The following is a 23,017-nucleotide window of genomic DNA, read 5'->3' on the forward strand; positions in this document are numbered from 1 at the left end:
GGTTGCGTGACCAGTTTGGCGAGTATTTTGGAGAGGACGCATTGGGAAATCAGTGGGTGAGAAATCCGTTCTCTTTCCCCGCCACACCCCGTGATGGACTGAGCCTGCAGGAAGAGGAGGCCCTGGTCGAGCTCAGCTCGAATATGGACTTGAAGCAGAGACTGGGAGAAATGCCGATCACGCGTTTCTGGTTTTCTGTGGAGAGCGAGTTCCCCCAGATCTCCACTAAGGCTACGAAAGTCCTAATCCCCTTCACCTCCACCTACTTGTGTGAGTGTGGGTTTTCCGCACTGACCATGATTAAAAACAAATACAGATCAAGGCTGCAGGTGGAGGACGACTTGCGTTTATTTCTCTCTGGAGTGCAGCCCCGCATCGAACACCTCTGCGCATCAAAAGTGCGGCCTCATTGTTCCCACTAATATGGACGATTAAATTGAAACTCACGTGTTGTCTTGAATCCATAAATTGGTTGGGTCATAGAGGGTTGATGCCGCTCTTGTAGCGCAAATGACGTGAGTGGCGCATTTTGTTTGTTTAAAACCTTTTTGTTTAAAAAGGTTTTAGATTGTTAAAAAAAAGTCATGAAAAATATGTGAATCTGTTCGATCTGATAACATGCCTTCAATGCAGTTGACGGTTAAATGTTATGTGTTCCGTGAACAAACAGCGTTGTCGTTCATTGATCAGTCAGAGCTGTCCATTGTGCTGATTTTGTTCGAGACGCTTTTTCAGCCGTTAGGTGTCGTCGTCGGTAGTTTTGCCGCCGATTACACGTTAAAGGGATAGTTCACTTCAAAATGAAAATTCTGTCATCATATAGGCCTACTCACACTCAAGTTGTTTCAAGCCTGTATGAATTTCTTTCTTCTGCTGAACACAAAGGAATATATTTTGAAGAATGTCAGTAACCAAACAGTAAACTGGTCCCATTGACTTAAAAAAAAAAATACTATGGAAGTCAATGGTTCCAGTTAACTGTTTGGTTACTGACATTCTTCAAAATATATTCCTTTGTGTTCAGCAGAAGAAAGAAATTCATACAGGCTTGAAACAGCTTCAGGGTGAGTATATGATGACAGAATTTTAATTTTGATGTGCATCACTTTAAGCATGTTTTGTTGACTTGTGGTTAGGCATATGCTACTGATGTTCAGTGATTTTAAAAGTAGCCTCAATTAGGCCTGCATTAAGTTGGAAATTATTTGCTGTTGCAAATAATCATTTATGAATGCACTTTAAAAAAATGTTTAGAAAATAAAATGTCTTCAAATACAATATTAAAAAAGATTTGTTATTGATCAGACAATCAGTTGTTATTGAAACTCATCATTGCCTGGAACACACAAAAGATGGCATTTACTGCAGGCGTGGGTTAGGGCAGGCAGACGGTGTTTTGGGGAAGGGGGGGCTCGGCTGCCCTTACCTACTCTAAGGGGAGGCTCACATTCACCCAATTTGAAAACCCCTGGTCTAAACACACCTTAGGAGTATGAAAATATTATTGTTGCAAATTGATAAATTATGGCTCCTCTGTAATTCACTTTTGAAAATAAATCACCAAATATGGAAACTAGAGATTGTAAGCTTTCAAATGATATATAGTTTGTCAAGATTAGTTTAGGTTTAGTATAGGATATTACTGTTTTAAAAATGCAATGGATTTGGGCCCACCGGTGGGCCGGTGTAAGATACTTGTCAGTAGGGTTGGGAATCGCCAGAGGCCCCACAATACATTATCACAATACCATATTATTGCGATTTTTGAAATTTGATATTGCGGTTACCTTTTTTCAACAGCAAAAGTCGCCAAAGGAAAACTTTGTCCACATATATTTGACCTAATAAGATAGTTCTCAGTCTGTTCATTTCACTTCTCCTTCGTCCCTTCCTTGTTCAATATTTTCCTTCGTATATTATAAAGGTTAAAAAAGTTTAGTAATGTGGTATACTACAATTATTTCAGTTATTGAAATATAAGGGTTTTTTACTGTAAATTTACCTTCAGTCTGTAAACCTTAAAAGGTCCTTACGGTATACATTTTACTGTAAAGTTCTGCCAATCACAGTTGCCATTTTTACACAGATTTTTTACAAGCCATGAACAGGGGGAACATAAGTATCAGAGGAGCCATCTAACCCTTTCAGTCCATCCTCTTACGTTTGACATGAGCAGTCCATTACACGTAGCCAACACAACCGAGCCCTGCTGTGTGCATATCTTCACACACAGTGAGTACAGAAAAGCGTGTCAGGTCTCGGTCTTCTTTGAAACACTGCTGACAGCCTGCAGTAATGGATTTAGACCAGAGTAATCACTTTAGATGTTTCCAGCTCGACCTATGAGCTTCTAAAACAAGTTAGAATACATTTACTGTGAGCTGAAGCTGTGATACTTTACAAAAGAACAAAAATAACAAATGCTGGAAAAGTTTCAATGAAAAGAACCTGAACACAAAAGGTCTGATTATGACCAAGTGCATGCAAGATAAGTATTTTAATATAGGATTAGAAATGTTTCATTTCTCCAAATAAATAGCCTAGATTAAGATACACAGACCAAATGTAGAGATTGAGATCCACAAATATATCGTAGGGGTTTCACAAAACTGATTCAACGTGATTGGTTGGAGAAAGAACATGATTAATCAGCGCAATCTGTTATCTAATTGGCTCGAGAAGCCGGTGGGAGGAGTCCACCTACTCGTGGGAGTTGTGTGCGCATCCAAAGTCCTTTTTAGGCAAGTCATGCCACTCGGCCGCCATCTTGGCAACGCCTCCGGGCAGCTATTTCGGACTAACAAGACCAGGCTCCTATCTAAATGAATGGGCAGAGAGTCAGAACTGCACTTTCACTGGTCACCGGGACATAAAAACTGCTTGTTTAGAAACAGCAGTAAAATAAAAAATCGCTGAAAAAGTTTGATGACTTTGCCCCAAAATAAGGTTTAAAAGGTCTTTTTTCCCCACAGGTTATACGTTTACTACGCATGCGCAAGGGTTCTCGTCTCCGACAGTGGAACCAGACTATAGGCTTACATGTTTCCCGGCTTGACTGTTAAAAGCAGACGATTGGCTTTCCAGCGGGAGGGGCGGGGCATGTGCATACAACCGCCATCTTTGGCGTTACGGGTTTTCCCTATATAGTTGTATTGAGGAAGTGGCATGTCTCTATATAAATTGTCTCTGGCGCATCTCACCACCAGAAATGTTTCAGAATCCACAAATGCATGCGGTGATTCACAAACGCAGAGGAAGTGATTGACAAATCACTTGTGTTTGTGACATTTTTTGTCAATTGGCAGATCTCATTTTATTTATTGGTGAATGTAATTAACTTTGGCTAACCTCCTAACATATATTTGTGGATCTTATCTCAGAATTACAGAATAAAGATTGGAAATGATTGGCAACTTTTTTTTTTAAAACACTGGCGGGAGTTTAGCCTATTGGTGACACCGGTATCCTATGCTGGTCTGCAACACAACACATGCTGGTGACTAGCAATGAAGCTCAGAGCACTTCTCTCTAATGGTTGCATAAGGACTCTGAGTAATGGAGGAGGAAGCGACACAACCCTCCAGTCATCGCTGCTTCAGATACTGACAGCCAGAAGCTTGTGGCCAAGAATAAGTGCACAAATAAAAGAAGATGCTGCTGAAGTGGATTTACCAAAATAAATCCATATTTCCTCTCTGTCGTAACGTTCCAAACCTGTGTGACTTTATTTCATACCTGTCAACACTCCCGTTTTTCCCGGGATTCTCCCGTTTTTTAGCCCTATCTCCCGGACCCCTCCAGGTTTGTTATTTCTCCCGAGAAACTCCCGTAATTTGATTGGCCCAAACTCCTTTACGAATAATCGGACCAATAATATGTTTGTCTAATGTTGACCTGTTGCCAGATCTTGTATTAAATGCATTACAATCCACACACCATACACAGTTTCAACCCGTTTGTCATCTCAACCTGGCAACCTATACCCCAGTCGCGGAAAGCTCAACCCGAAAGCGATCACCAACCCCCCCACCCCCAAAAACCAAACCAAACCAAAAACACGGTTTGAAATCGCTGGTGTTTCTGACGTCACAAACTACCTTGTAACCAATCAGGTCAACGTGTGATCGTCAACCAGTGGATCTCTGAGCTGAGTGAGTGAGTGGAGGCGGGGCTCATTTGCATATTCATAGAACCGCGTATACTAAATGAGGCAAGGGTGTCGAGTTACATTCAAGCTATTTTAAGGCATTAAACATTTAAATATGTCATTTTGGTGATCAAAGATGAGTTTTAAGGAATACAATTATTGACTACAGAGGGACTTTAAGCAGGCAAAATGATTGGAGAAGTCCTGCATCCGTCACCCGAGAAAGACTTGTCATTTTCACAGGAAAATCTGACAAATAAGAGTCAGTCACGTCGTCAAAGAAAAATAACAAACATGTGCATGGATGATTAGGTCATAATAAGATCAATAATATACATTTATAGAGCGAAAAATCTACACATGAGTAGAGTACATGCTTTCAAACCACGTGAACAGAGATACAACATAGACAACATTTCCCAAGTAAAGTAAAATCTTTAAGTTTCTTTTATGCCTTAGATAAGTGAAGATTCATCTGTTCAGGGTCTCTGGTGAAACAATTACGATCCATTATCAAGACGGCCTTGAGCTTCAGCTGAAAATGTCCAATTAATGCGAAGAAAGTGTGTTTGCCTTCACCTCTGAAAAGCTCCTGGGCTTCAGCTTGTCACGGCTCAATTTATCACCTAATTAAGATGTTACCATTTTTATTTCATAGTTGAGGTTCGTTCAACAATTGATGCAGTTACCATTAAACATAACTGACACACAACACAAATCAATGTCACTATTAGTCTATATTTGATAAATATTTCAGAGCGACAACCATCACTGTATGACAGTCAAATCATGAGATCTTTAATATCCTATACGTTTTCTCCTAATTAGCAATGGGATTAAAATGGTTTCAAGTTTCCTCACACTTTTTCTTATTTCATTATTGTGAACTGAAGAAATCGACTTTCAATTTTAATTGAGAGCATGAAAATAATTTACAAATGGCAAATTTTAGCATTTATTATATTGTAGATGAAAATCACATTTACAGTACGTCATGACTGAACGAAGGAAGGAGCTGTTAGCTGTTTCAACTAAAAACGTAAAACTTTGCATATGAAAAAAGTATATGAAATATGAGAATATGAGTACATGAAGCATGAAAAAAAGAAATCATATCAGCTCGGAAGATCAAATTTAACACTGTAATTCGCTCACATTTTATCACTTCACTCGTGCAAGTCATTTTTCCCACATCCCACCAGAAATGATTATATATCAATAATTAATTAAGTCTGACTTAGAGGTTTTTATCGCTCAAGAATGTGGACCTCTAAATGTTCGCTCTTTGCACGCATACATAGAGGGTCTCAACATACGAGTCGCTCTTGTTTCCAAGAGCCAAGAAAATGTGATGATGTAACGGTCATTCGACCTGTGATCGCTCTCAGCTCAATAACCCCTCAAAAGACCTTTAATTGATCAAACAGATTTTAACTAGCGGTCTCAGCCGTTGCCATGTAAATCAATCGTCCATAACGCTTGCAGATGGCTTTCCCTCTTATTAAAACACACACACATCATAAAAAGCTAATTGTTTTAAAATTATACTTCATACCTCTCCCTCAGGGACATAATTTGGGGTTTAGCTTACTCTGTTTACAGTATGCAAAAGGACCTCGCGCCGATATTAATGACGATGCAGTTTAACACGCCGCTTAACACAAGACACATCTGTGGTGTCAGTCAGCAGATGGACTGCAAAAGCACAACGCCACATACACTACAGTGCAGATAGATCTGATATTCTCTGCTCAAATCTATTCCATCCAATTCCAGTTACATTCAGACCGTCCGTTTGAGATGCAGATTTATGCGCATAAGCATCTGCTGCTATATTGGTTGCTATAGTCAGCGGGAACAGAAATTGTCTTGATATTAGTTATGAAATGCTTAGATCACATTGCAATCATTGAGATTATGCTTCTAATATTTCCCCATGATGAAGCACACTTTCCTAATATAACTAATACGCACTCACATTAACTTTTCACGGTGGAGACTTTTCATTCTAATGAGCTAATGATGTTTTCTATCCCCTAAACAAATCCAGGTAAGTTGTGACACTTTTTGCCACTGAAATGAAATGACTGGGAAAATGGATATTTCAGGATATTAGTTTATGAAGATTTATTTAATTAAATGCGCAGTGTGTTGACGTCATTTCCACTGAAATAGGAAGATGGGGCGGGACATATTGAACAGCTCCTCCCCTTTTTGTTAAAATAGCCAATAGCGTTCCGTTTACATCACATCTAGGCAAAGCCGTTAAACTCTGTAAAGCCGCAGTTTACTCCTAATCTCCATATCGCTTTAAAATATAGCATTCTGTGTAGTATTAAATGGGTCCGATATGTTTTCTGGTTTGCGCGACTCGATCATATAATCCGCTCTGTGATATCGTGTCTCTGGAGCGGACCAGACTGTGTTCACGCTGCGCTGTTTGTGTGACACTAACGTGAAACCAGACATATGCGAACAAATGACCAATTTCAGTGCATCTTCAGCATCTACTTATAGTGTAGGGGGCGGAGCTTCAGAGAGAGCATTTAATTGGACAGAAAATTTGATGAGAAGCTGAAGTGCAGACTGATGTCATCAAAATCACTGATCCATATTGGCGGAAGAGATAGACTAAGTTTTTAACGCTTGTCTTCTGAATGTGAACTTTGTCATTGTTTTGGAGCAAACTAGCTTATAAGGCTAACATACTCAAAGCCAAAAAAAACATACATTTTGATTTCATGGGGACTTTAGATTTACGTATATCCTACTGAAACAGGAGGTTTAGACATATCAAATGGCTTTTTTATTGCCAGTTTGTTAATTTTGTCAACTTTTAGGAGTTCACTAGCATAAATATGACCTCAATTTTAACAGACTAAAAACACAAAGCTCCACGTTTGATTTAATTTGTTATTTCAGCCATTCCTAAAGTCCTATTTCGAATTGATTGATTGTGTAGAAAAATACAAGTCGTTATTGGTTATGATGCATTAGGATAGCCGTGGATCCCAAAAAAAAACAATGTAATGCAGTCCAAATTGAGTTAATCGTTCATTTACGTTATAAAATAAAAGATCATGTCAGTCTGTATCAGCTGCAGGGTTTTCAATTTCAGAAATGATACTGGTCTGAAAGAGGTCCATTGTAAATGACTGTTTATAAAAAAAAAGCGTGCCCATCCAAATGACTGTAATGAACAGTTTATCAAAGTAATCATCTTGTTTTCCAATTAAAAAGTACATCGAAACAATGTCAAAACCACACTAAATGAGCAACAACAACTCCCATCCCGGCCAAAGAGCGATGGCAATGGAAAGTTCCACAGCGCCACCAAGAGGAGAACTATGAATTGCTGCACTGCATCTCCGGGAGAGAGGGAAAAGTTGCAAACAAGAAAAACTGGTGTAAACTGCCGTCAAATAAACGACAATGCCATTTTGAGGCAAATTAACCAAAAATAAAAGTCATTGGGGTGAATTTACCAATGAGTCACTGGATATATTGAATTTTAACTGTTTTTCATATACTCCCAAGAGTTCACCATTCGATAACAGTGATCAATCGCTAAATATAAGCTTAGTGCACTTACCTCTTCCACAGTTAGTGGCATACATATTCGGTACTCCTTCACCAACATCGTCCTCTCCTTATGATTCCCACGCTAGATCGGGTGCCAGTGATCATCTAAATCAATTGAGCCATCTGGTGATGCATGCAATCACGAGTTGTCACATAGAAAGATGGAAAATATCAGTGCACTTCTGTAGAAAACGCTCTTGCCGTTTGTGTTTGCGGTGAACGTTCGCGCGCGCCCGCGGCTTGTGATGTTGTAATGAATTCACTCTTGGAATTTGCAGATGCTCGTGCGTTTTTACGCGCGGGGAAACACGCCAGAAATCCAGCGGAGAAGACTATTGTCGCCGCGTCCCGGTGTTTATGGTGTTTTTCAACTTTAAAATGAAGCGGATGTGTGCTCTCGTCTTCTTTAATGAACCGCTGCTTCCCGTGCACCTGTCCCGTCCCGCTCCACACAGATGATATAGCGTTGATCTGGGTAAATGTCAAAGTAAACACGGCGCACCTGGAGTTATTGCATTGTTTTCCTCTTCTAATCTGGTGAGAGATATTGTGCAGCTGTGGTTTACTCCGCTGCGCTAACGCGGGATGGTAAGTTTGCGAGGAGAAAGACACACTCAATGTGGCAGTGTGTGTGGCGCAACGCATCACAATGTTTTCATCGGTCAATAACGCCTTCAACCGACAGGCGGCGCTAGTGACTGTAAACACCACACACCAGCCGCTGCAATAAACCCAGCGAAAAAGAGTTTGTTTGCTTGCTTGCATATAAGTTTGTGGATGGTTGAAAAAAATCTGAGCTGTCACGTATGTCTTGTGAAGTAAAATGCAAGATACTGTGACAAATATATTAAATAAATGAATATCAGTATTTAGTAATACAAAATAAAAGTGTTTTTTTATTCGCTTTGGTACTCTTGAAAAGATGTACATTTTCAAAACTCTTAGGACAAAAATCTAAACTAATCACACTTGTAACTAGGGTTGCCACCTATGTCTGATAAAAAACCGGGACATATTACCCGCCCAACTGGGGGGGGGGGGGGGGGGGGGGGGAGGGGAGAGAGGGGTGTTTGAAGACCAAAAATGAACGGTTGAACACCAAAATTTAAATTTTAACTGTAGGCCCGCCTATACACCAAATGCTGCGCAAAAATATATCCTATATTCGCGTATTTTCAGATTTTTGTTCATGATTTTTTTTTTGCCCCTTTAATAAGCATTTAAAATATTCACAAATTATATGGATAAAATGGTTTTCTAAGGCCAAACACTATATTTCTAAGGCTATAGATGATTTATAGGCTATTATAAATGTTTCTGAAAAAGTAACGAGGCATTTTAATTGTTTATTAATAAACTAGTATTTTCTAAATCGGCTGCAACATATCTCCATCTCCGCTGTAAAGCAGATGCGCCTTTAGAGAAGAAATTCATATGGATTACATAATCAGACTGTATTTTCTTTTGATTCGAATTTGTTCGTTTAAAAGTGGACATTTCAAGCTTTAGCCTATGGGCTTGTTTATTTTGAGACGCGATCCAGTTCACGGAGACCATAAAAGAGCGCGACTGATTGTTTTATTTTATTTTACAAAAGCACAACGTTTTCTTGTTATTGTGAGTTTACACAAATAAAAGTAGTTGCGAATGATGTATTGTTGCGAATGATGTTTATTTTCTATGACCAGAAATGATAGAGTAGTAGGCCTATTTTAAGTTGTTTCCACTGTTGATAGAAAAACGGAAGTGCTCGCGCCCGCGCCTCGTGCAGCAAGCGCGCTCCACACTCAGATTACATGCGCTTCTTATGCGCTTCTTGAGGCAGACTCGACTCACACTAGCACACACACGCAAGGTCTCTCGCTCTCTGCCGTTGCGCGCGCTACACAGTTTGAACATACATATTCACGTAGCCTTTCGAAAACCGGGACATTCAGTGTCCCGGGAGAGTGCGTAAATTTCCCGGGACAGGTTATTAAAAAGAAGGACAATCCCGGTAAAACCGGGACAGGTGGCAACCCTACTCGTAACACAGATAGTCATAGGCTACTTTCAACCCTACTTACCCTGACCTCATACTTTCACATTTCAGTCCACACACAATAATTGTTTTAAACACAGGATTATTGTAATATGTAATGAGAACATTTGGTTTAATCACCGAAACACAACAGTGTGATCTTATTTCGGTTTAGTACTTTTAACAATCAGTTCATTCAACAGCAAACAATGCAAGATACATGTTTCAAATCAGCCTTGTTCCTGAAATAATTACAGTAACAGGCTACAGTTGCCACATTAGAAAATACACGTACAAATTGAATCCATAATGTTATATGTCTAGAGTGTCATCAAAAGGTCTGATGAAGTTATATGAAACTGTCATGAGGTTTTGTGCTAGTTTGCTGGCAACACAGTAAATGTTCTCACATATGACTGAAACTAATACTGTAGTTCTTCTTTATAAGGGAAGAACATCTGATTACAGTAGTTACAGTCAGTCTCTACCATGGTAATCTGTTTAGAGTATCACATGCCATACACACTGTTATGTAAAATGGTGTATTTGATGACATCTTTCTCCCTTCTACTGATGAATCTCTGATCAATCTGAAACAGTATGCAGTCATTATTCCTCTCACTCTATCCTGCATGCTCTCTTCACAAATGGCACATTTCTCTGTCACACACACACACATGCACGCGTGTGCACACACTTTGGACATATAGTGGTGGTTATAATCTATAAATCACTTAGCCTATGTGAAACAAATTCATTACATGATTTGGTTATACATATTGGAAATTGCACAAAAAAAAGTTCTATAGAAACTGTCTATAGAATCAATATCTAAATCTACAGATGAACAAAATGATTAATTAATGGATTAAATAATAGACAAATGCATTAAACTGAACGTGAAGAGATGCTAATCAAAATTTTGAAAGTAAGAGCTTTATGGAAGGCAGTTATTGTGAATGAAATGATTGTATAGATGAAACCGTTATTTTGTGTTGTGAAACACATACTTTGTGATTTTGTGTATTGTACTAACACAGTTGAAAACGTGCTGAAATGTTTGATGTTTGTGAGTTTTGAAAATATACGCCTTGCTTGTGAAAATAGTACCAAAGCGAATAAAAAAACTGTAAATAAACATAAATCATAGATGTATGGCAATTATTTTATTTATCTCACTTGATAGAAAGACGGACGGACGGATGGATAGATAGATAGACAAACAGATGATAGATAGATAGATAGATAGATAGATAAACAGATAGATAGACAAACAGATGATAGATAGATAGATAGATAGATAGACAAACATATGATAGATAGATAGATAGATAGATAGATAATGTAAATTATGTATAATTACAAGTAACTAAACTAAACCTTAACAGTAACTCTATAGTAAGTACATGTTAATTAATATTACTCAGTACTTATTTGAGTAACAATGTAACTACTACACCTTAAAATAAAGGGTTACACTTTAGTTTAAGGTGTCATTGTTACAGTGTAATATATTTAAGTACTGTGACTGTGATATTAAGCAACTACATGTAGACTTACTATATAGAGTTACGGTTAGGGTTTGGTTGAGGGTTAGTTGCATGCATGTACTTACCATAGTAATAACAGTAAATTATGCATAATCATGTAATTATGCACAATTTACTGTTATTACTATGGTAACTACATGTAACATATATGTAACAAGGACTCTGTAAAATAAAGTTACCGAATAAAGTGTAACCAAATTTTGTCTTAAGAACGACCTTAAAAAGAAAAGATAAGAACATTCTTAAGGAAAAGTGTGTATCTTAAGTTAGAAAATAGCAGTTAAGAAGTGAATCTGGTCTACAGCACGAAGCTCCTGCAGTGAGTGTGTGAGTGTGTGTGTGAGTGTGTGTTGGTTCTGAGCGAGTGCTGGCAGGAAGCGGTGCGCAGAAATATTTGACCCATAATGCACTGCGACAGCTGACAAGTGGATCCAAGATGGCGTAGAAAGTAAAGCTAGGTAAGTGCAGACTTCCTCCAACACCTTCCTGCCGCGCGCCGTTCGCCCTCCTCGGCTCTCTCCTCCGTCGATCCCGCCATCGACACGCGGCTGTCAGCTCGTGTAACACGCGCGTCGGAACGCGAGGTATCGCGGCGCGTGTTAGCACGAGTAATGTGATGATGAAAAGGCCTGATCGCAGCTGCGCTACTCTGACTAGCAGCTAAAGATGTTCGCGTGTAACTGCGATATTCACTTCACATCCGCGTTGATCATCTCACACACACACGGACAGACGCATCAGTGCTGAGTCAGAGTGTATATGAGTGAGATTCAGGAAAGATAGTTTTGTAAATGTTGCAGGATGATGTGAATGTGTGTGTCCGGGGGCGGCTGGAACTCAAGGCCATGAGAGCAGCGAACATCGCAGAAGGCAATGGCATACGCGTTTTATTATCTTTCTCTTTTATATAGAAGTGATCGATAATTCGCATCAACGTCATGTAATCGTATATTAAATATCGCTGCACGCTTCGGCTGATTGTGAGTATTCGCGTTGATGTGGCGGAACACACGCAGTTGTTGTTGTTCTTTCTGAACGGACTCAGTGGCTGTGTTTCAAAACCTAGCGGGCTGCCTTCCTAGACATCACGTTTTAGAGTTCGGAACCGGGGTTTGAACGTTCGAATCGCGCGTTCTAATCGACCTGGTGACACGTGTGAGTCGAACGATGGAACTGTACGTGCGGAACGTGTCTGTGGCGGTGATTCCTCAATAATGTTGTCTTGGTAGGCAGCACGATGGCTTTTGAGACGCGGCCACACACTCACACTCAGACGGGACATCTATTATTAACTGACCCGGAATCCAAATATAGAGTGTTTATATATTTTACTGAGGCTCTGTTGCCTTGTTTGGTGCGCTCGTGGTTAATTAGATGTTGGTTTGCTAAGACTGTGTGTTATTGTGTGTGTGATATCTGACAGTCTCATCGTAATGTGTGTGTGTGTGTGTGTGTAAGTGAGAGACTCTGGACGGACGGGATGTGTTAAACATAAACATTTTACATTGTTCATATCAACAACAGTGCAGTTATGTATATCATGTTACATGGTACTTTATTAATATTTTCTTCAGTTTTGCTTTTAGTTGCCTGCCACAAACTTTATTTACAACTTGCAGGATCCAATGGCTTTTGAAGACATTTACGCTGCATTGAAAAAAAATATATATAATGTATAACATATCAGTAATTCATGTGATTCATCGTTTTTATATAGCATACAGTATATTAATTTATATATATCATGGTAAATATATAAAATGTTCGTCCTTCAATGGTAAAACGCTTATAAAGTTTGCAGTTTATTAGCAGCACATTCTTAAGTCCCCAGGCCACATTATTTTAGAAATGTAAAATAAAACTGAACGTTAAGTTAAAAGTAGCTGTAGTCATGCAATGGTGTAAAGCTAAAATTTTAGGACAGAATGATAGTAAACTCTAAAGAAAAAGAAACATTGTGTAATAGTTTCCTATGTGTGTGTGTATATATATATATAATTATTAGACAATATAACAATAACTATGATATTTTGTTGGAGACTATAGTTTCAATAATAGATTTGCAAAGCAGCGGGTGACATTTCTAAATACTTATTTTAGTGTACTGTACACTATTACAAAATATGATATATATACGCATGATAAATAATGTTTGTTACTAGGGATGTCCCAAGTTTTTTGTGCCTCCTGTCAGAGTTGAACTGAATATTGAGTATCTGCCGATACCGAGCCCCGATCCGATACTTGTATTTTGTAGTCTTTGGTGCACACTTCAAGTAGGCCTACATTAAAGAAGTTATTAAAATCAATCCAATCTATACAGGGATGTGCAGAGAGTTTCTCAGGGGCAGGAGCTCAAATGTAAAAAAAGAAAAAAAGTGTCATCTGACATCAATTATAACAATTACAGTAAATACATTTATAGGCCTAGGATATACAGTACCGGTCAAAAGTTTGGAAATATTACCATTTTTAAAGTTTTTGACAGAAAGTATCTTCTGCTTATCAAGCCTGCATTTATTTGATCAAAAATACAGAACAACTGTAATATTGTGAAATATTATTACAATTTAAAATAATGGTTTTCTATTTTAATATAAGATAAAATGTAATTTATTCCTGTGATCAAAGCTGTATTTTCAGCATCATTACTCCAGTCTTCAGTGTCACATGATCCTTCAGAAATCACTCTGATATGATGATTTGATACTCATCAATATAAATAGTATCATCAATATATATATATATATATATACACACACAGGCACTGTGTAAAGACATTTGTTGGTGTAAAAATCAGTTACAATGGTAGAAGTTGTAAACCGACTGTATGGTCACAATTAAGAATATGGTGATATAAATGCTGATATAAACTTATTATTTTTATAAACTTCTTGTATTTTACTTGTCAGTCAAGTCCGAGCAAGCAAGACGCAACCTATATAGCAACGCGGTTATGGCAATGACAGTCTCGGACAGTCTGATAAAAATAAACAGAAAATAAACAACTTTCCAGTAAATTGTTACAAAAGTGTGCATTAAATATGTGTGTGTGTGTGTGGCGCGCTAAAACAGACCTCGGGTGCGTCTCAATCAGCTTTATGTTCAGTAGTCAGGGCACTCATCAGGGAGTCGGCCATTTTAGGGCTGTATCAATCGCAGAGTCCTACCAGTGCACTGAAACGTTCGCTTCCTAAAAAAGTCCCACAGTGCACCGCGAAAACCAGGGAGCATCGATGCTCACTATGCTCCCTTAACAGAAGTTTTGAAGGGCGAAACATAATTCACGTGAGCCAAACTCACTACACTTAATGACACACTAATATATATATTGTTGTTCATGATGTTCATGATGTTGTACATTGAGGAAGTTGTCATGTCGCTGAAAACAGAGCAAACAGTGTCTCTACACAATGTGTAGTGAGCCACACTGTCCTTAGCAGTGCCTAGGAAGTTAGGGAGCTAATTGAGACGCACCCCACACATTGAGCTTCTTCTTTCCCTTTTAATGGCGGTTGGTAAAACCCACTTGAAGTGTATACCGCCACCTACTGCTCAACACCTGCGTGACAGCAGGCGTAAAATAAAGGATCGGGCTTAGGATAGCCGATACCAATCAGGTAAAAAAAAAAAGGCTAAAACGGCCCCAAGGGACGTCCATATTTGTTACCCTTTCTATACTGTCTGGCAGCAATTATAGTTTGATGGGTGGTCTCTATAAAGACCGATCAGATTACTCAAAATTTGTCTATGCGCAGCTAAAATTGCTTCGCTTCATTCACCATCTGGCAGTTTTACCAGGTGTCTGAAAAGGACAATATATTTGCAATGTCTTTCCTGAAACATTGCAACAACAGCAACCCTACAGCAATGACAGCAAGAAACTAGAGCTGTGATGTTTTAGTACACAGTGGTGCGCTTTCATTCCTCCCGAAAAGCCAAAACTAAAAGGGTTAGTTCACCCCAAAATGGATATTCTGTCAGTAATTACTCGCCCTCATGTTGTTCCAACCCCGTAAGACTTTCGTTCATCTTCGGAACACAAATTAAGATAATTTTGGTTAAATCAGAGAGCTGGATCACTCCTCCATAGGCTTCTAAGGGTGCTTTCACATCTGTAGTTCGGTTCATTTGGTCCGGACCAAGGGCGTACAATTATACTTTGTAGCATTTTTCAGGGGTTTTGGTTCGTTTTCACACCACACTGATTGCTCTGGTCCGAATGTGCACAAGCTTTATCCTTTCGCAAACCCCTCATAAACAACAAAGTCTAGACGCGATATAAATAAGAGATTCACTGTGCAGTGCGGACAACTTCAGTGTTTATGATGAGATTTTAGTGAGAGTGCAGAACGCGGTAAGTCAGTCATGGCTTAAAGGGAGCGCTATTGGCTATATAAATAGTAGTTTTGTTTGGCTACGGCAGCTGGTTTAGTCCAAAAACGCACAGTTCTTTGGCAGTTGGGTATGTTCGAGCTCGGATCATGTTCTCACCACAAACGAACCGCTCCAGAGTTCGTTTGAAAGCGTACCGAGACCAACTCTTCGAGGAGGTCTCGGTACGCTTGTTTGGTCCGCTTTTGGTTCACACCTGCCCAAACGAACCGCACCAAGGGGGAAAACGAACTCTAGTGCGATTCAACCCGAACTAAATGAGGCAGGTGTGAAAGCACCCTAAGGGATCGAAACTTGCCGGTCCGGAAAAGTTATGAAAGACATCGTTAAAATGACTACAGTGGCTCAACCTTAAGTTTATCAAGCGACGAGAATACTTTTTGTGCGCAAAAAAACAAACAAAAATAACGACTTTATTCAACTATTAATTTCCCTCTCTGTGGGCCGAGAGATTTCACGTAGTGAAACAGCGCAACGCTTCTGTGTTGTACGTCACACGCATCATCACACACATGACCAGCGTCGGCCAATAGTGAGTCTGCGTGTGACGTGCAACACAGAAGTGCTGCGCTGTTACACTACGTGAAATCTCACGGCCCACAGAGAAGGAAATGAATAGTTGAATAAAGTCGTTATTTTTGTTTGTTTTTTTGCGCACAAAAAGTGTTCTCGTCGCTTGATAAACTTAAGATTGAGCCACTGTAGTCATTTTAACGATGTCTTTCATAACTTTTGGGCCGGCCAGTTTCGATCCCTTAGAAGCTTATGGAGGAGTGATCCAGCTCTCAGATTTAATCAAAAATATCTTAATTTGTGTTCTGAAGATGAATGAAGGTCTTACGGGGTTGGAACAACATGAGGGTGAGTAATTACTGACAGAATTTTACATTTTGGGGTGAACTAACAATGATTGTTGTAAAACACAGTCTACAATTACTAAACTGCAAGACGTGCTCGATAATAAAAAGTTATTAAAACTACATTAAGCTGTGAAAGTGATACTGTTCCTCGAGCGACTTTCTGTGCTCGCTCCGAGACGAAGGGGAACACGGAGAAGCAAAGTGAACTTTGAGCTTCAGGTTTCGCTCCTAAAAGGTTAAAAACACACAGAAATGTCAAAACGCCCCGGTTTGGTGAGTGTTCGCTTATAACACCGTCAGTTACATCTCAAGTGAACATAAACAGCTGGGAAATAAGTGGCACGTGTATCGGTATAAAGGATCCGTGCATTCGGTCTTAAAGTGACAGCAGCCTAATATTCCTGCTGCCGTCTGTTTCAATGTTAATCAAACAACAAAAATCACTCACTGCTCTTTAGTAGGATTAATCCATCTTTAATTTATACAGTGAAGACTATACAGTGGTTTTACATTTGATTACTTTCTGTTGATGAAGACTGGAACGATTGTTATATTTGTTAAGCTCTGAGCTGTTCCTAATCACCTCTATGGAAGGGAATGGAATATGTTGCACCCCAATAAATAAAGAGTTGTCAATTCATTATACTTCCTCATCTAATTTTTTTTTACACCTAAAATACATTGTTGTTAATAATAGTATTTTTTATTTCCGTGATCATTTCGGCTAATACTACTTCCAGTGATCGGAGCACCCTTATCCGGCATCATTGTACAGTGATGGTATCAGATGGTAGTACTATGGTACTTTGATAAATACCATGGTGCAGATGCAGAATGATTATAAAATCATTTACACTGGTACACACTTTATATTTTAATGATTCAAAAAAGATTTACATAAAAAAAAAAAAACACGAAATGTTCAAAATGCTAAGGCACTAGTACCTTTATTATTTACTATTATTTGATAGTGTAATGAAAGTTCCAGTCATAACCAAAGTATTGTGGTGGCCGAATTATTATTTGCGTCTGTTCATATGATGGTCATCAGTTGATCCAGGACATATGTCGCTTCATGAGTTGCTTAGAATATACTTTTTTGGAGCGTTCCCCCACAAAAAAAACAATGTGGAAAAAGCGTTCCCAGCAGCCTCTGCTAACACAGCCCAGATGGACGTTACAGCTGTGACCCGATTATTACAGAAAAGGAAAAATGACTCCACACACTACAATAGTATTTGCACAAACCAGCGCAACCGGTGTGAAAATGTGCATTTGAGTGCAATTTTGTGTGTCTCGAGTCGGTACATTCCTCAGGTTTCAGTTTTTCAGATAGACATTCAACTGTTTTTATAGTTGTTTCTGCCTTGAATAGTAATCATAACTTCTCACCGCTAAATTCCCAGACAAAAAGCGCTGTGAAACTTTGTGGTTGTCAAGCGTTAGTTCATCATGTTGTTGATATGTGGGAATGTGATTTTCTACGCCTGTGTGAACTTGAGGAGAACCAACTTCATACATCCAGTAATTATCACCAAAACAGACAATGATTCAAAGACAATGAGGAAAAATAATAGTCAAGTGAACTGAAAATTTAGATTTAAACAGTTTTAAAGTCTTTTCTTCCCTATTGTGACGTATATCAGCGTGAAACGGCTTCTCGAACAAGAACAGATGTAGGGCGGGGCTTGATTTTGTCCATGTGGATTTGATTGGATGCTGTGGTTTGCTATTGGCTGATCTCATGTGAGTGACAGGTTGCCCCGCCCTCACGCAAGTAAACGCATCATCAGAGAAGAGATGAGCTGCAAGAGCGAGGGGAAGTTATTTTGATTAAAGATTGAGGCACATGAAAAAAAAAAAAAGTATGTGCACGACGTATAAATCACTGCAATATTCCATAAAAAATAAGAGCAGTTCATAGTGTCTTTTAAGTATGACTTATGTGTCCAGATGCTCTTTGGGACCCGCTGTATTACTGCAATTTAAGCAAATGTCCAGCAGGCACAGAGGTTTGCTACTCACATATGGCAATTTTGAAGTGTTTAACCCCTTGTATCTCCCATGACAGAAACTCTGTCCCAGAGTCATGGAGGACAGGAGGCCACAGAAGTCATGTGACGAGGCCATTGGATCATTAGTGAGGCAGGAGTATGAGGCGGCAGTGGCCCACAGCACAGAGGCCCTGCTGGCCATGGGGCCCCGGACCCCGACCCCCAACACGGCCCTCCTCCGAAAGCGTGCCCTGCTCTACCGCATAGCAGCACGACTCCAGCTGGTGAGACTGCACCACACAGAAGCACATCCATGTTGTTTTCGAATGTGTGTGTGTCTGGAAGTGGATTTATGACGGGGGGTTTATTAAATTTGTTATTTATTAACCTAAAACTAGGGCTGTCAGTTAAACGCGTTATTAACGGCGTTAACGCAAACCCATTTTAACGGCGTACATTTTTTTACAACAACAGGCACGACGCCGCACACACTTGTTTGGGCTTGCGAGCCGGCCAAATAGTTGGTTAACGTTAAGTTTTGAGTGGATGACGAGCGCGAGACGCCGAAATGGATGCCAATAAGATTCTGAATGGAAAGTTTCCTTTTAAAAAGTTGCCAAATGGTTCCATTGAAAAGACCAAAGTGATCTGTGTGTTTTGTCGTTGTGAACTGAGCTATCATCATCGCAGCACGTCCAGTCTGAAATACCACTTGATGATGGCCAAGCACACAAACACACACACACACACACACACACACACACACAGCTGATGCGAAGCTCCGCCCCCTCGTCAATATCAGGACCTCGTCAGTATTTCTTTCACCCTTTTATTGATGGACAGTGTTACATTGTGTGAGAGATTATTTGCTCCAAGTAAGAATGTTTTAGTGTGAAATTGAACACAGTATTGTCAATGTTGTTTTCAATAAAAAAACATTGGCACAAAGCAAGCCGATCCACTTTTCCATGTTGATAAGAGCATTAAAATGAGAAAAAAAGAATGGGACAAAAATAAATCAAGAGATATTTAGAATAGATAAAAATGTGCGATTAATTGTGATTAATCGCGAGTTAACTATGACATTAATGCGATTAATCGCGGTTAAATATTTTGTTCGTTTGACAGCACTACCTAAAACATAATTGTTTTGTATTGGTTTGCTTTGGTTTGGATCTATACTAGCATATACAGATGTGTAAAGTACATTACTGACGTGTTTGGGGAAATATTGAATACTTTGAGTTTTGTTTCTAAGGGAAAAAAATCCTACCTTTTGTATGTTTTGAGGCATCTATGATCTATTCGGAGTGTGTAAGTGACATAACAGCACTGAAGATCAGGACATACCCATACCACCAAAACAGACATCCATCATGCATCATCATTATTACTTTACAACACCAAAAACCTGGCCACTTTAAAACAATATCCCTGTTTGGCTGGTGATGTGTGTTGATATCCTGCCCTGTATCTTTGACCTGCAATGTTTCTTAATTAAAAGATAAACCCGTCTTTGAAGATTAGCTCGACTCGAGTGCGAACACCGTTTTTAAGTCTGTCATCAACTAGACTCAAGTGTCCAACGACTATAAAACGAGTGTGTCCTGAATGTTTCAGTTTGACATTTAGTGTGTTTTTGAAGATCTAAATACTCAAATTGTCAGTAAAATTGTCATTACACAGGTTCCATCAAAGTTAGTTCAAAGTATGTCTATTGATTTTATCAGCCAATTTCAAAACTTTTAAAAGTAGTATAAGTTAATGTGGAGCCATATTTTCACTATAATTTCTTATTTTCATTATTATTAGTTTTGCACTTTTGATAAGGAAGGGGTAAAAGTAAACGATTTGTGTGTTCTTTTAATCCAACAGAAAGACTACGATCAGGCTGATGAAGACTGCAAGCACAGTAAGAAACCAAAAAAGAGCTGCTCTTCTCTAATAACGTATTGAACTACAGTAGTCGACATTTGAAGTGGATCAAAAAAGTTCATCAAAGTTGTCCTGAGACAAGACCGGGTATTGTTCAAAATTCATGTATAACTTTGACGGAAGGTTTTGATCCACTTCAAATGTCGACTACTGTATATTGAATTGATTTAAAAAAACAAAAACAATACAAAACCGTGAAATAGTATGTAGTATCAAAATTGTGGTACCTGTGAAATTTGATAAAAGGCTCTTATGTAGAACCATTCCTCTCACCAGAGCGCTCCGGATTATGGGACGCCTGGTTTGTGTGTGAGCTGGTTTGATCGCTCGAGTGTGTTTGTTCACGCAGTGTTTGCTGAGGAGCTGGGGAAGGGAGATGGCAGTTTCATGGCAGGGCTTCAGAGTATGCTACTGGACGGGAGCTTACAGGAAGTGTGTGGCGTTCTCTCTAAAGCCCTCTATGGAGAACCACTGGTAAACCAACCCAGATTTCCTCTCCAAATGAGTCGGCTTAATGTATTGTAAAATGTATTTCAGATTTAAATCATGCTTGTATAAGCTTGTATTGTCTTTTATTTTTGGACATGAGTTAATTTGAATGTGTGGAATTGTAAAAAAAATATATATATTTGTAAACTGCACTGTGAAATTCACAATTTTGCTCTCAACTTTACAGTTGTAAACTTTACAATTTACACATTTGCTCAGCTTTAGGTGCTCTGTAAACTTTACAGGTTTGCTCTAAAATGTACAGTTGCACTGTAAACTTAAATTTTGACAGTTATAGTCAAACTTTACAAATCTAAACTACAGTATTTAGCTATAAACTACAATTTTGTTCTTAATTGTAGGTGTTCTGTGAACTTTACAGTCTTACAATTGTACAATCGCACTGTAAACGTTCACAATTTTGCTTTGCAAACATTACAAACTACAAATTTGCTCTCAACTTTAGGTGCTCTGTAAGCTTTTACAATTGTACATGCTTCACAATTGCACTGTAAACTTCACAGTGTTGCTCTCAACTTTACAGCTGTAAACTTTACAATTTACAAATTTGCTCAGCTTTAGGTGCTCTGTAAACTTTACAGGTTTGCTCTAAAATGTACAGTTGCACTGTAAACTTCAATTTTGACAGTTATAGTCAGACTTTACAAATCTAAACTACAGTATTTAGCTATAAACTACAATTTTGTTCTCAATTTTAGGTATTCTGTGAACTTGACAGTCTTATATTTGTACAATCGCACTGTAAACGTTCACAATTTTGCTTTGCAAACATTACAAACTACAAATTTGCTATCAACTTTAGGTGCTCTCTGTAAGCTTTTACAATTGTACATGCTTCACAATAGCACTGTCAAATTCACAATGTTGCTCTCAACTTTACAGTTGCTTTATGAAGTTTACAATCGCACTGTAAACTTCAACTTTGCTCTCACCTTTTGGTGCTCTAAAGATGTACAGTTTTGCTCTAATATGTACAGTTGCACTGTAAACTTCAATATCCTCTCTAAACTTAAGAGCTCTGTAGGCTTGAGGTTTTACAGTTGTCCTGTAAAACTTCTCATTTGCATTGTAAACGTTTTACTTTTAAATGGCTGAAATTTACTAAGCCATTTTGTTTTTCACAGAATGGGATCATGACGAAAGACATGACAAGACTGAAGAGGCTCCTCTCAGAAATAGAGGTCAGTTTGTTTTTTACTATGATTGTCTTATATTTCCCATATGAAAGTGAAAAAGATCTTTGAATTCCAAGTGTGAAAAAGATCTTTGAATTTCAAATGACTTTCATGAACCAAGAACTAGTACCTCTCACCACAGCTTTTGTGCGTGTCTAAGAGACATGTTAGTCGACGGTGTGTGTTTTTGCGCATGAATCACGAGCTTTGTCTCAATTGCAGTCTGTGAGGACTAAAGTATCGTCAGAGGTGGTTGAAGACAATGAGGAGGGTGAGTTCGGGATCCTTTTTCACCTCTGATGTTCTAGCTCTTCTGTGAGCTTGGTGTTTGCACTGACATGCTATCTCTTTCTTTGTGACGTTCTCCGGAACAGATGTTCAGGAAGGCTGGCAGTTTCGTCCTCCTCCTCGTGGGGTCACTAGTAGTGAGGAATACACATTGTGTAAAAGGTACGCTAGTCCTGTCAGCAAATAGTGCTGATTTTAGTGTGGCTGACACCAAAAATAACCGAATTATAATGCCAAATTGTAATAGTACCATAATTTGTGTGATTTATTCTGTCACTTTGTCAAAACTTTTGATTTTCTACACCTTGTCCAGGTGATCAGATCATGTGTTGTTGCTCTCTATTATCGAATATAATCAGGGTTTGAAATTAAAACCCGCCAAATGCTGGGAAAACTCAACTGTGGCGTGTAACGCTGTCAAATCACTAGCCAATATGGCCGGTTACTTATTATGTTTATTCACTTTGCTGGGGAAGTTCGTGTAAGCCAAATCTGCGCAGATTTAGCGCAAATACTCAACTCGTGAGTCATCATGATATATTAAATACAGCGTATTGCGCA

General features: G+C 38.9%; 2 protein-coding genes across 4 annotated transcripts in view; one reads left to right on the plus strand and one right to left on the minus strand.

The window, feature by feature from the left end:
- The window catches only part of pitpnc1a (phosphatidylinositol transfer protein cytoplasmic 1a), a 102,608-nt gene extending 94,204 nt beyond the window's left edge, over positions 1–8,404 (minus strand). The window contains exon 1 of the mRNA XM_056251354.1: positions 7,740–8,404. Coding sequence (XP_056107329.1) covers positions 7,740–7,787 — 48 coding nt within the window. The 5' untranslated portion in view covers positions 7,788–8,404. The remainder of the gene's footprint in view (positions 1–7,739) is intronic.
- A 3,244-nt stretch (positions 8,405–11,648) lies between these two features.
- Positions 11,649–23,017, plus strand: part of helz (helicase with zinc finger) — an 82,650-nt gene continuing 71,281 nt past the window's right edge. For all 3 annotated transcript variants that reach the window (XM_056251367.1, XM_056251375.1, XM_056251384.1), the window contains exons 1-7: positions 11,649–11,757; positions 18,626–18,832; positions 20,424–20,460; positions 20,833–20,957; positions 22,118–22,174; positions 22,391–22,439; positions 22,543–22,618. In XM_056251367.1, the coding sequence (XP_056107342.1) occupies positions 18,644–18,832; positions 20,424–20,460; positions 20,833–20,957; positions 22,118–22,174; positions 22,391–22,439; positions 22,543–22,618 (533 nt within the window). In that variant the 5' untranslated portion in view covers positions 11,649–11,757; positions 18,626–18,643. The remainder of the gene's footprint in view (positions 11,758–18,625; positions 18,833–20,423; positions 20,461–20,832; positions 20,958–22,117; positions 22,175–22,390; positions 22,440–22,542; positions 22,619–23,017) is intronic.

This window comes from Rhinichthys klamathensis, unplaced genomic scaffold, assembly GCF_029890125.1.
Source record: "Rhinichthys klamathensis goyatoka isolate OS25496 unplaced genomic scaffold, OSU_Roscu_1.1 h1tg000004l_1, whole genome shotgun sequence".
NCBI lineage: Eukaryota > Metazoa > Chordata > Actinopteri > Cypriniformes > Leuciscidae > Rhinichthys > Rhinichthys klamathensis.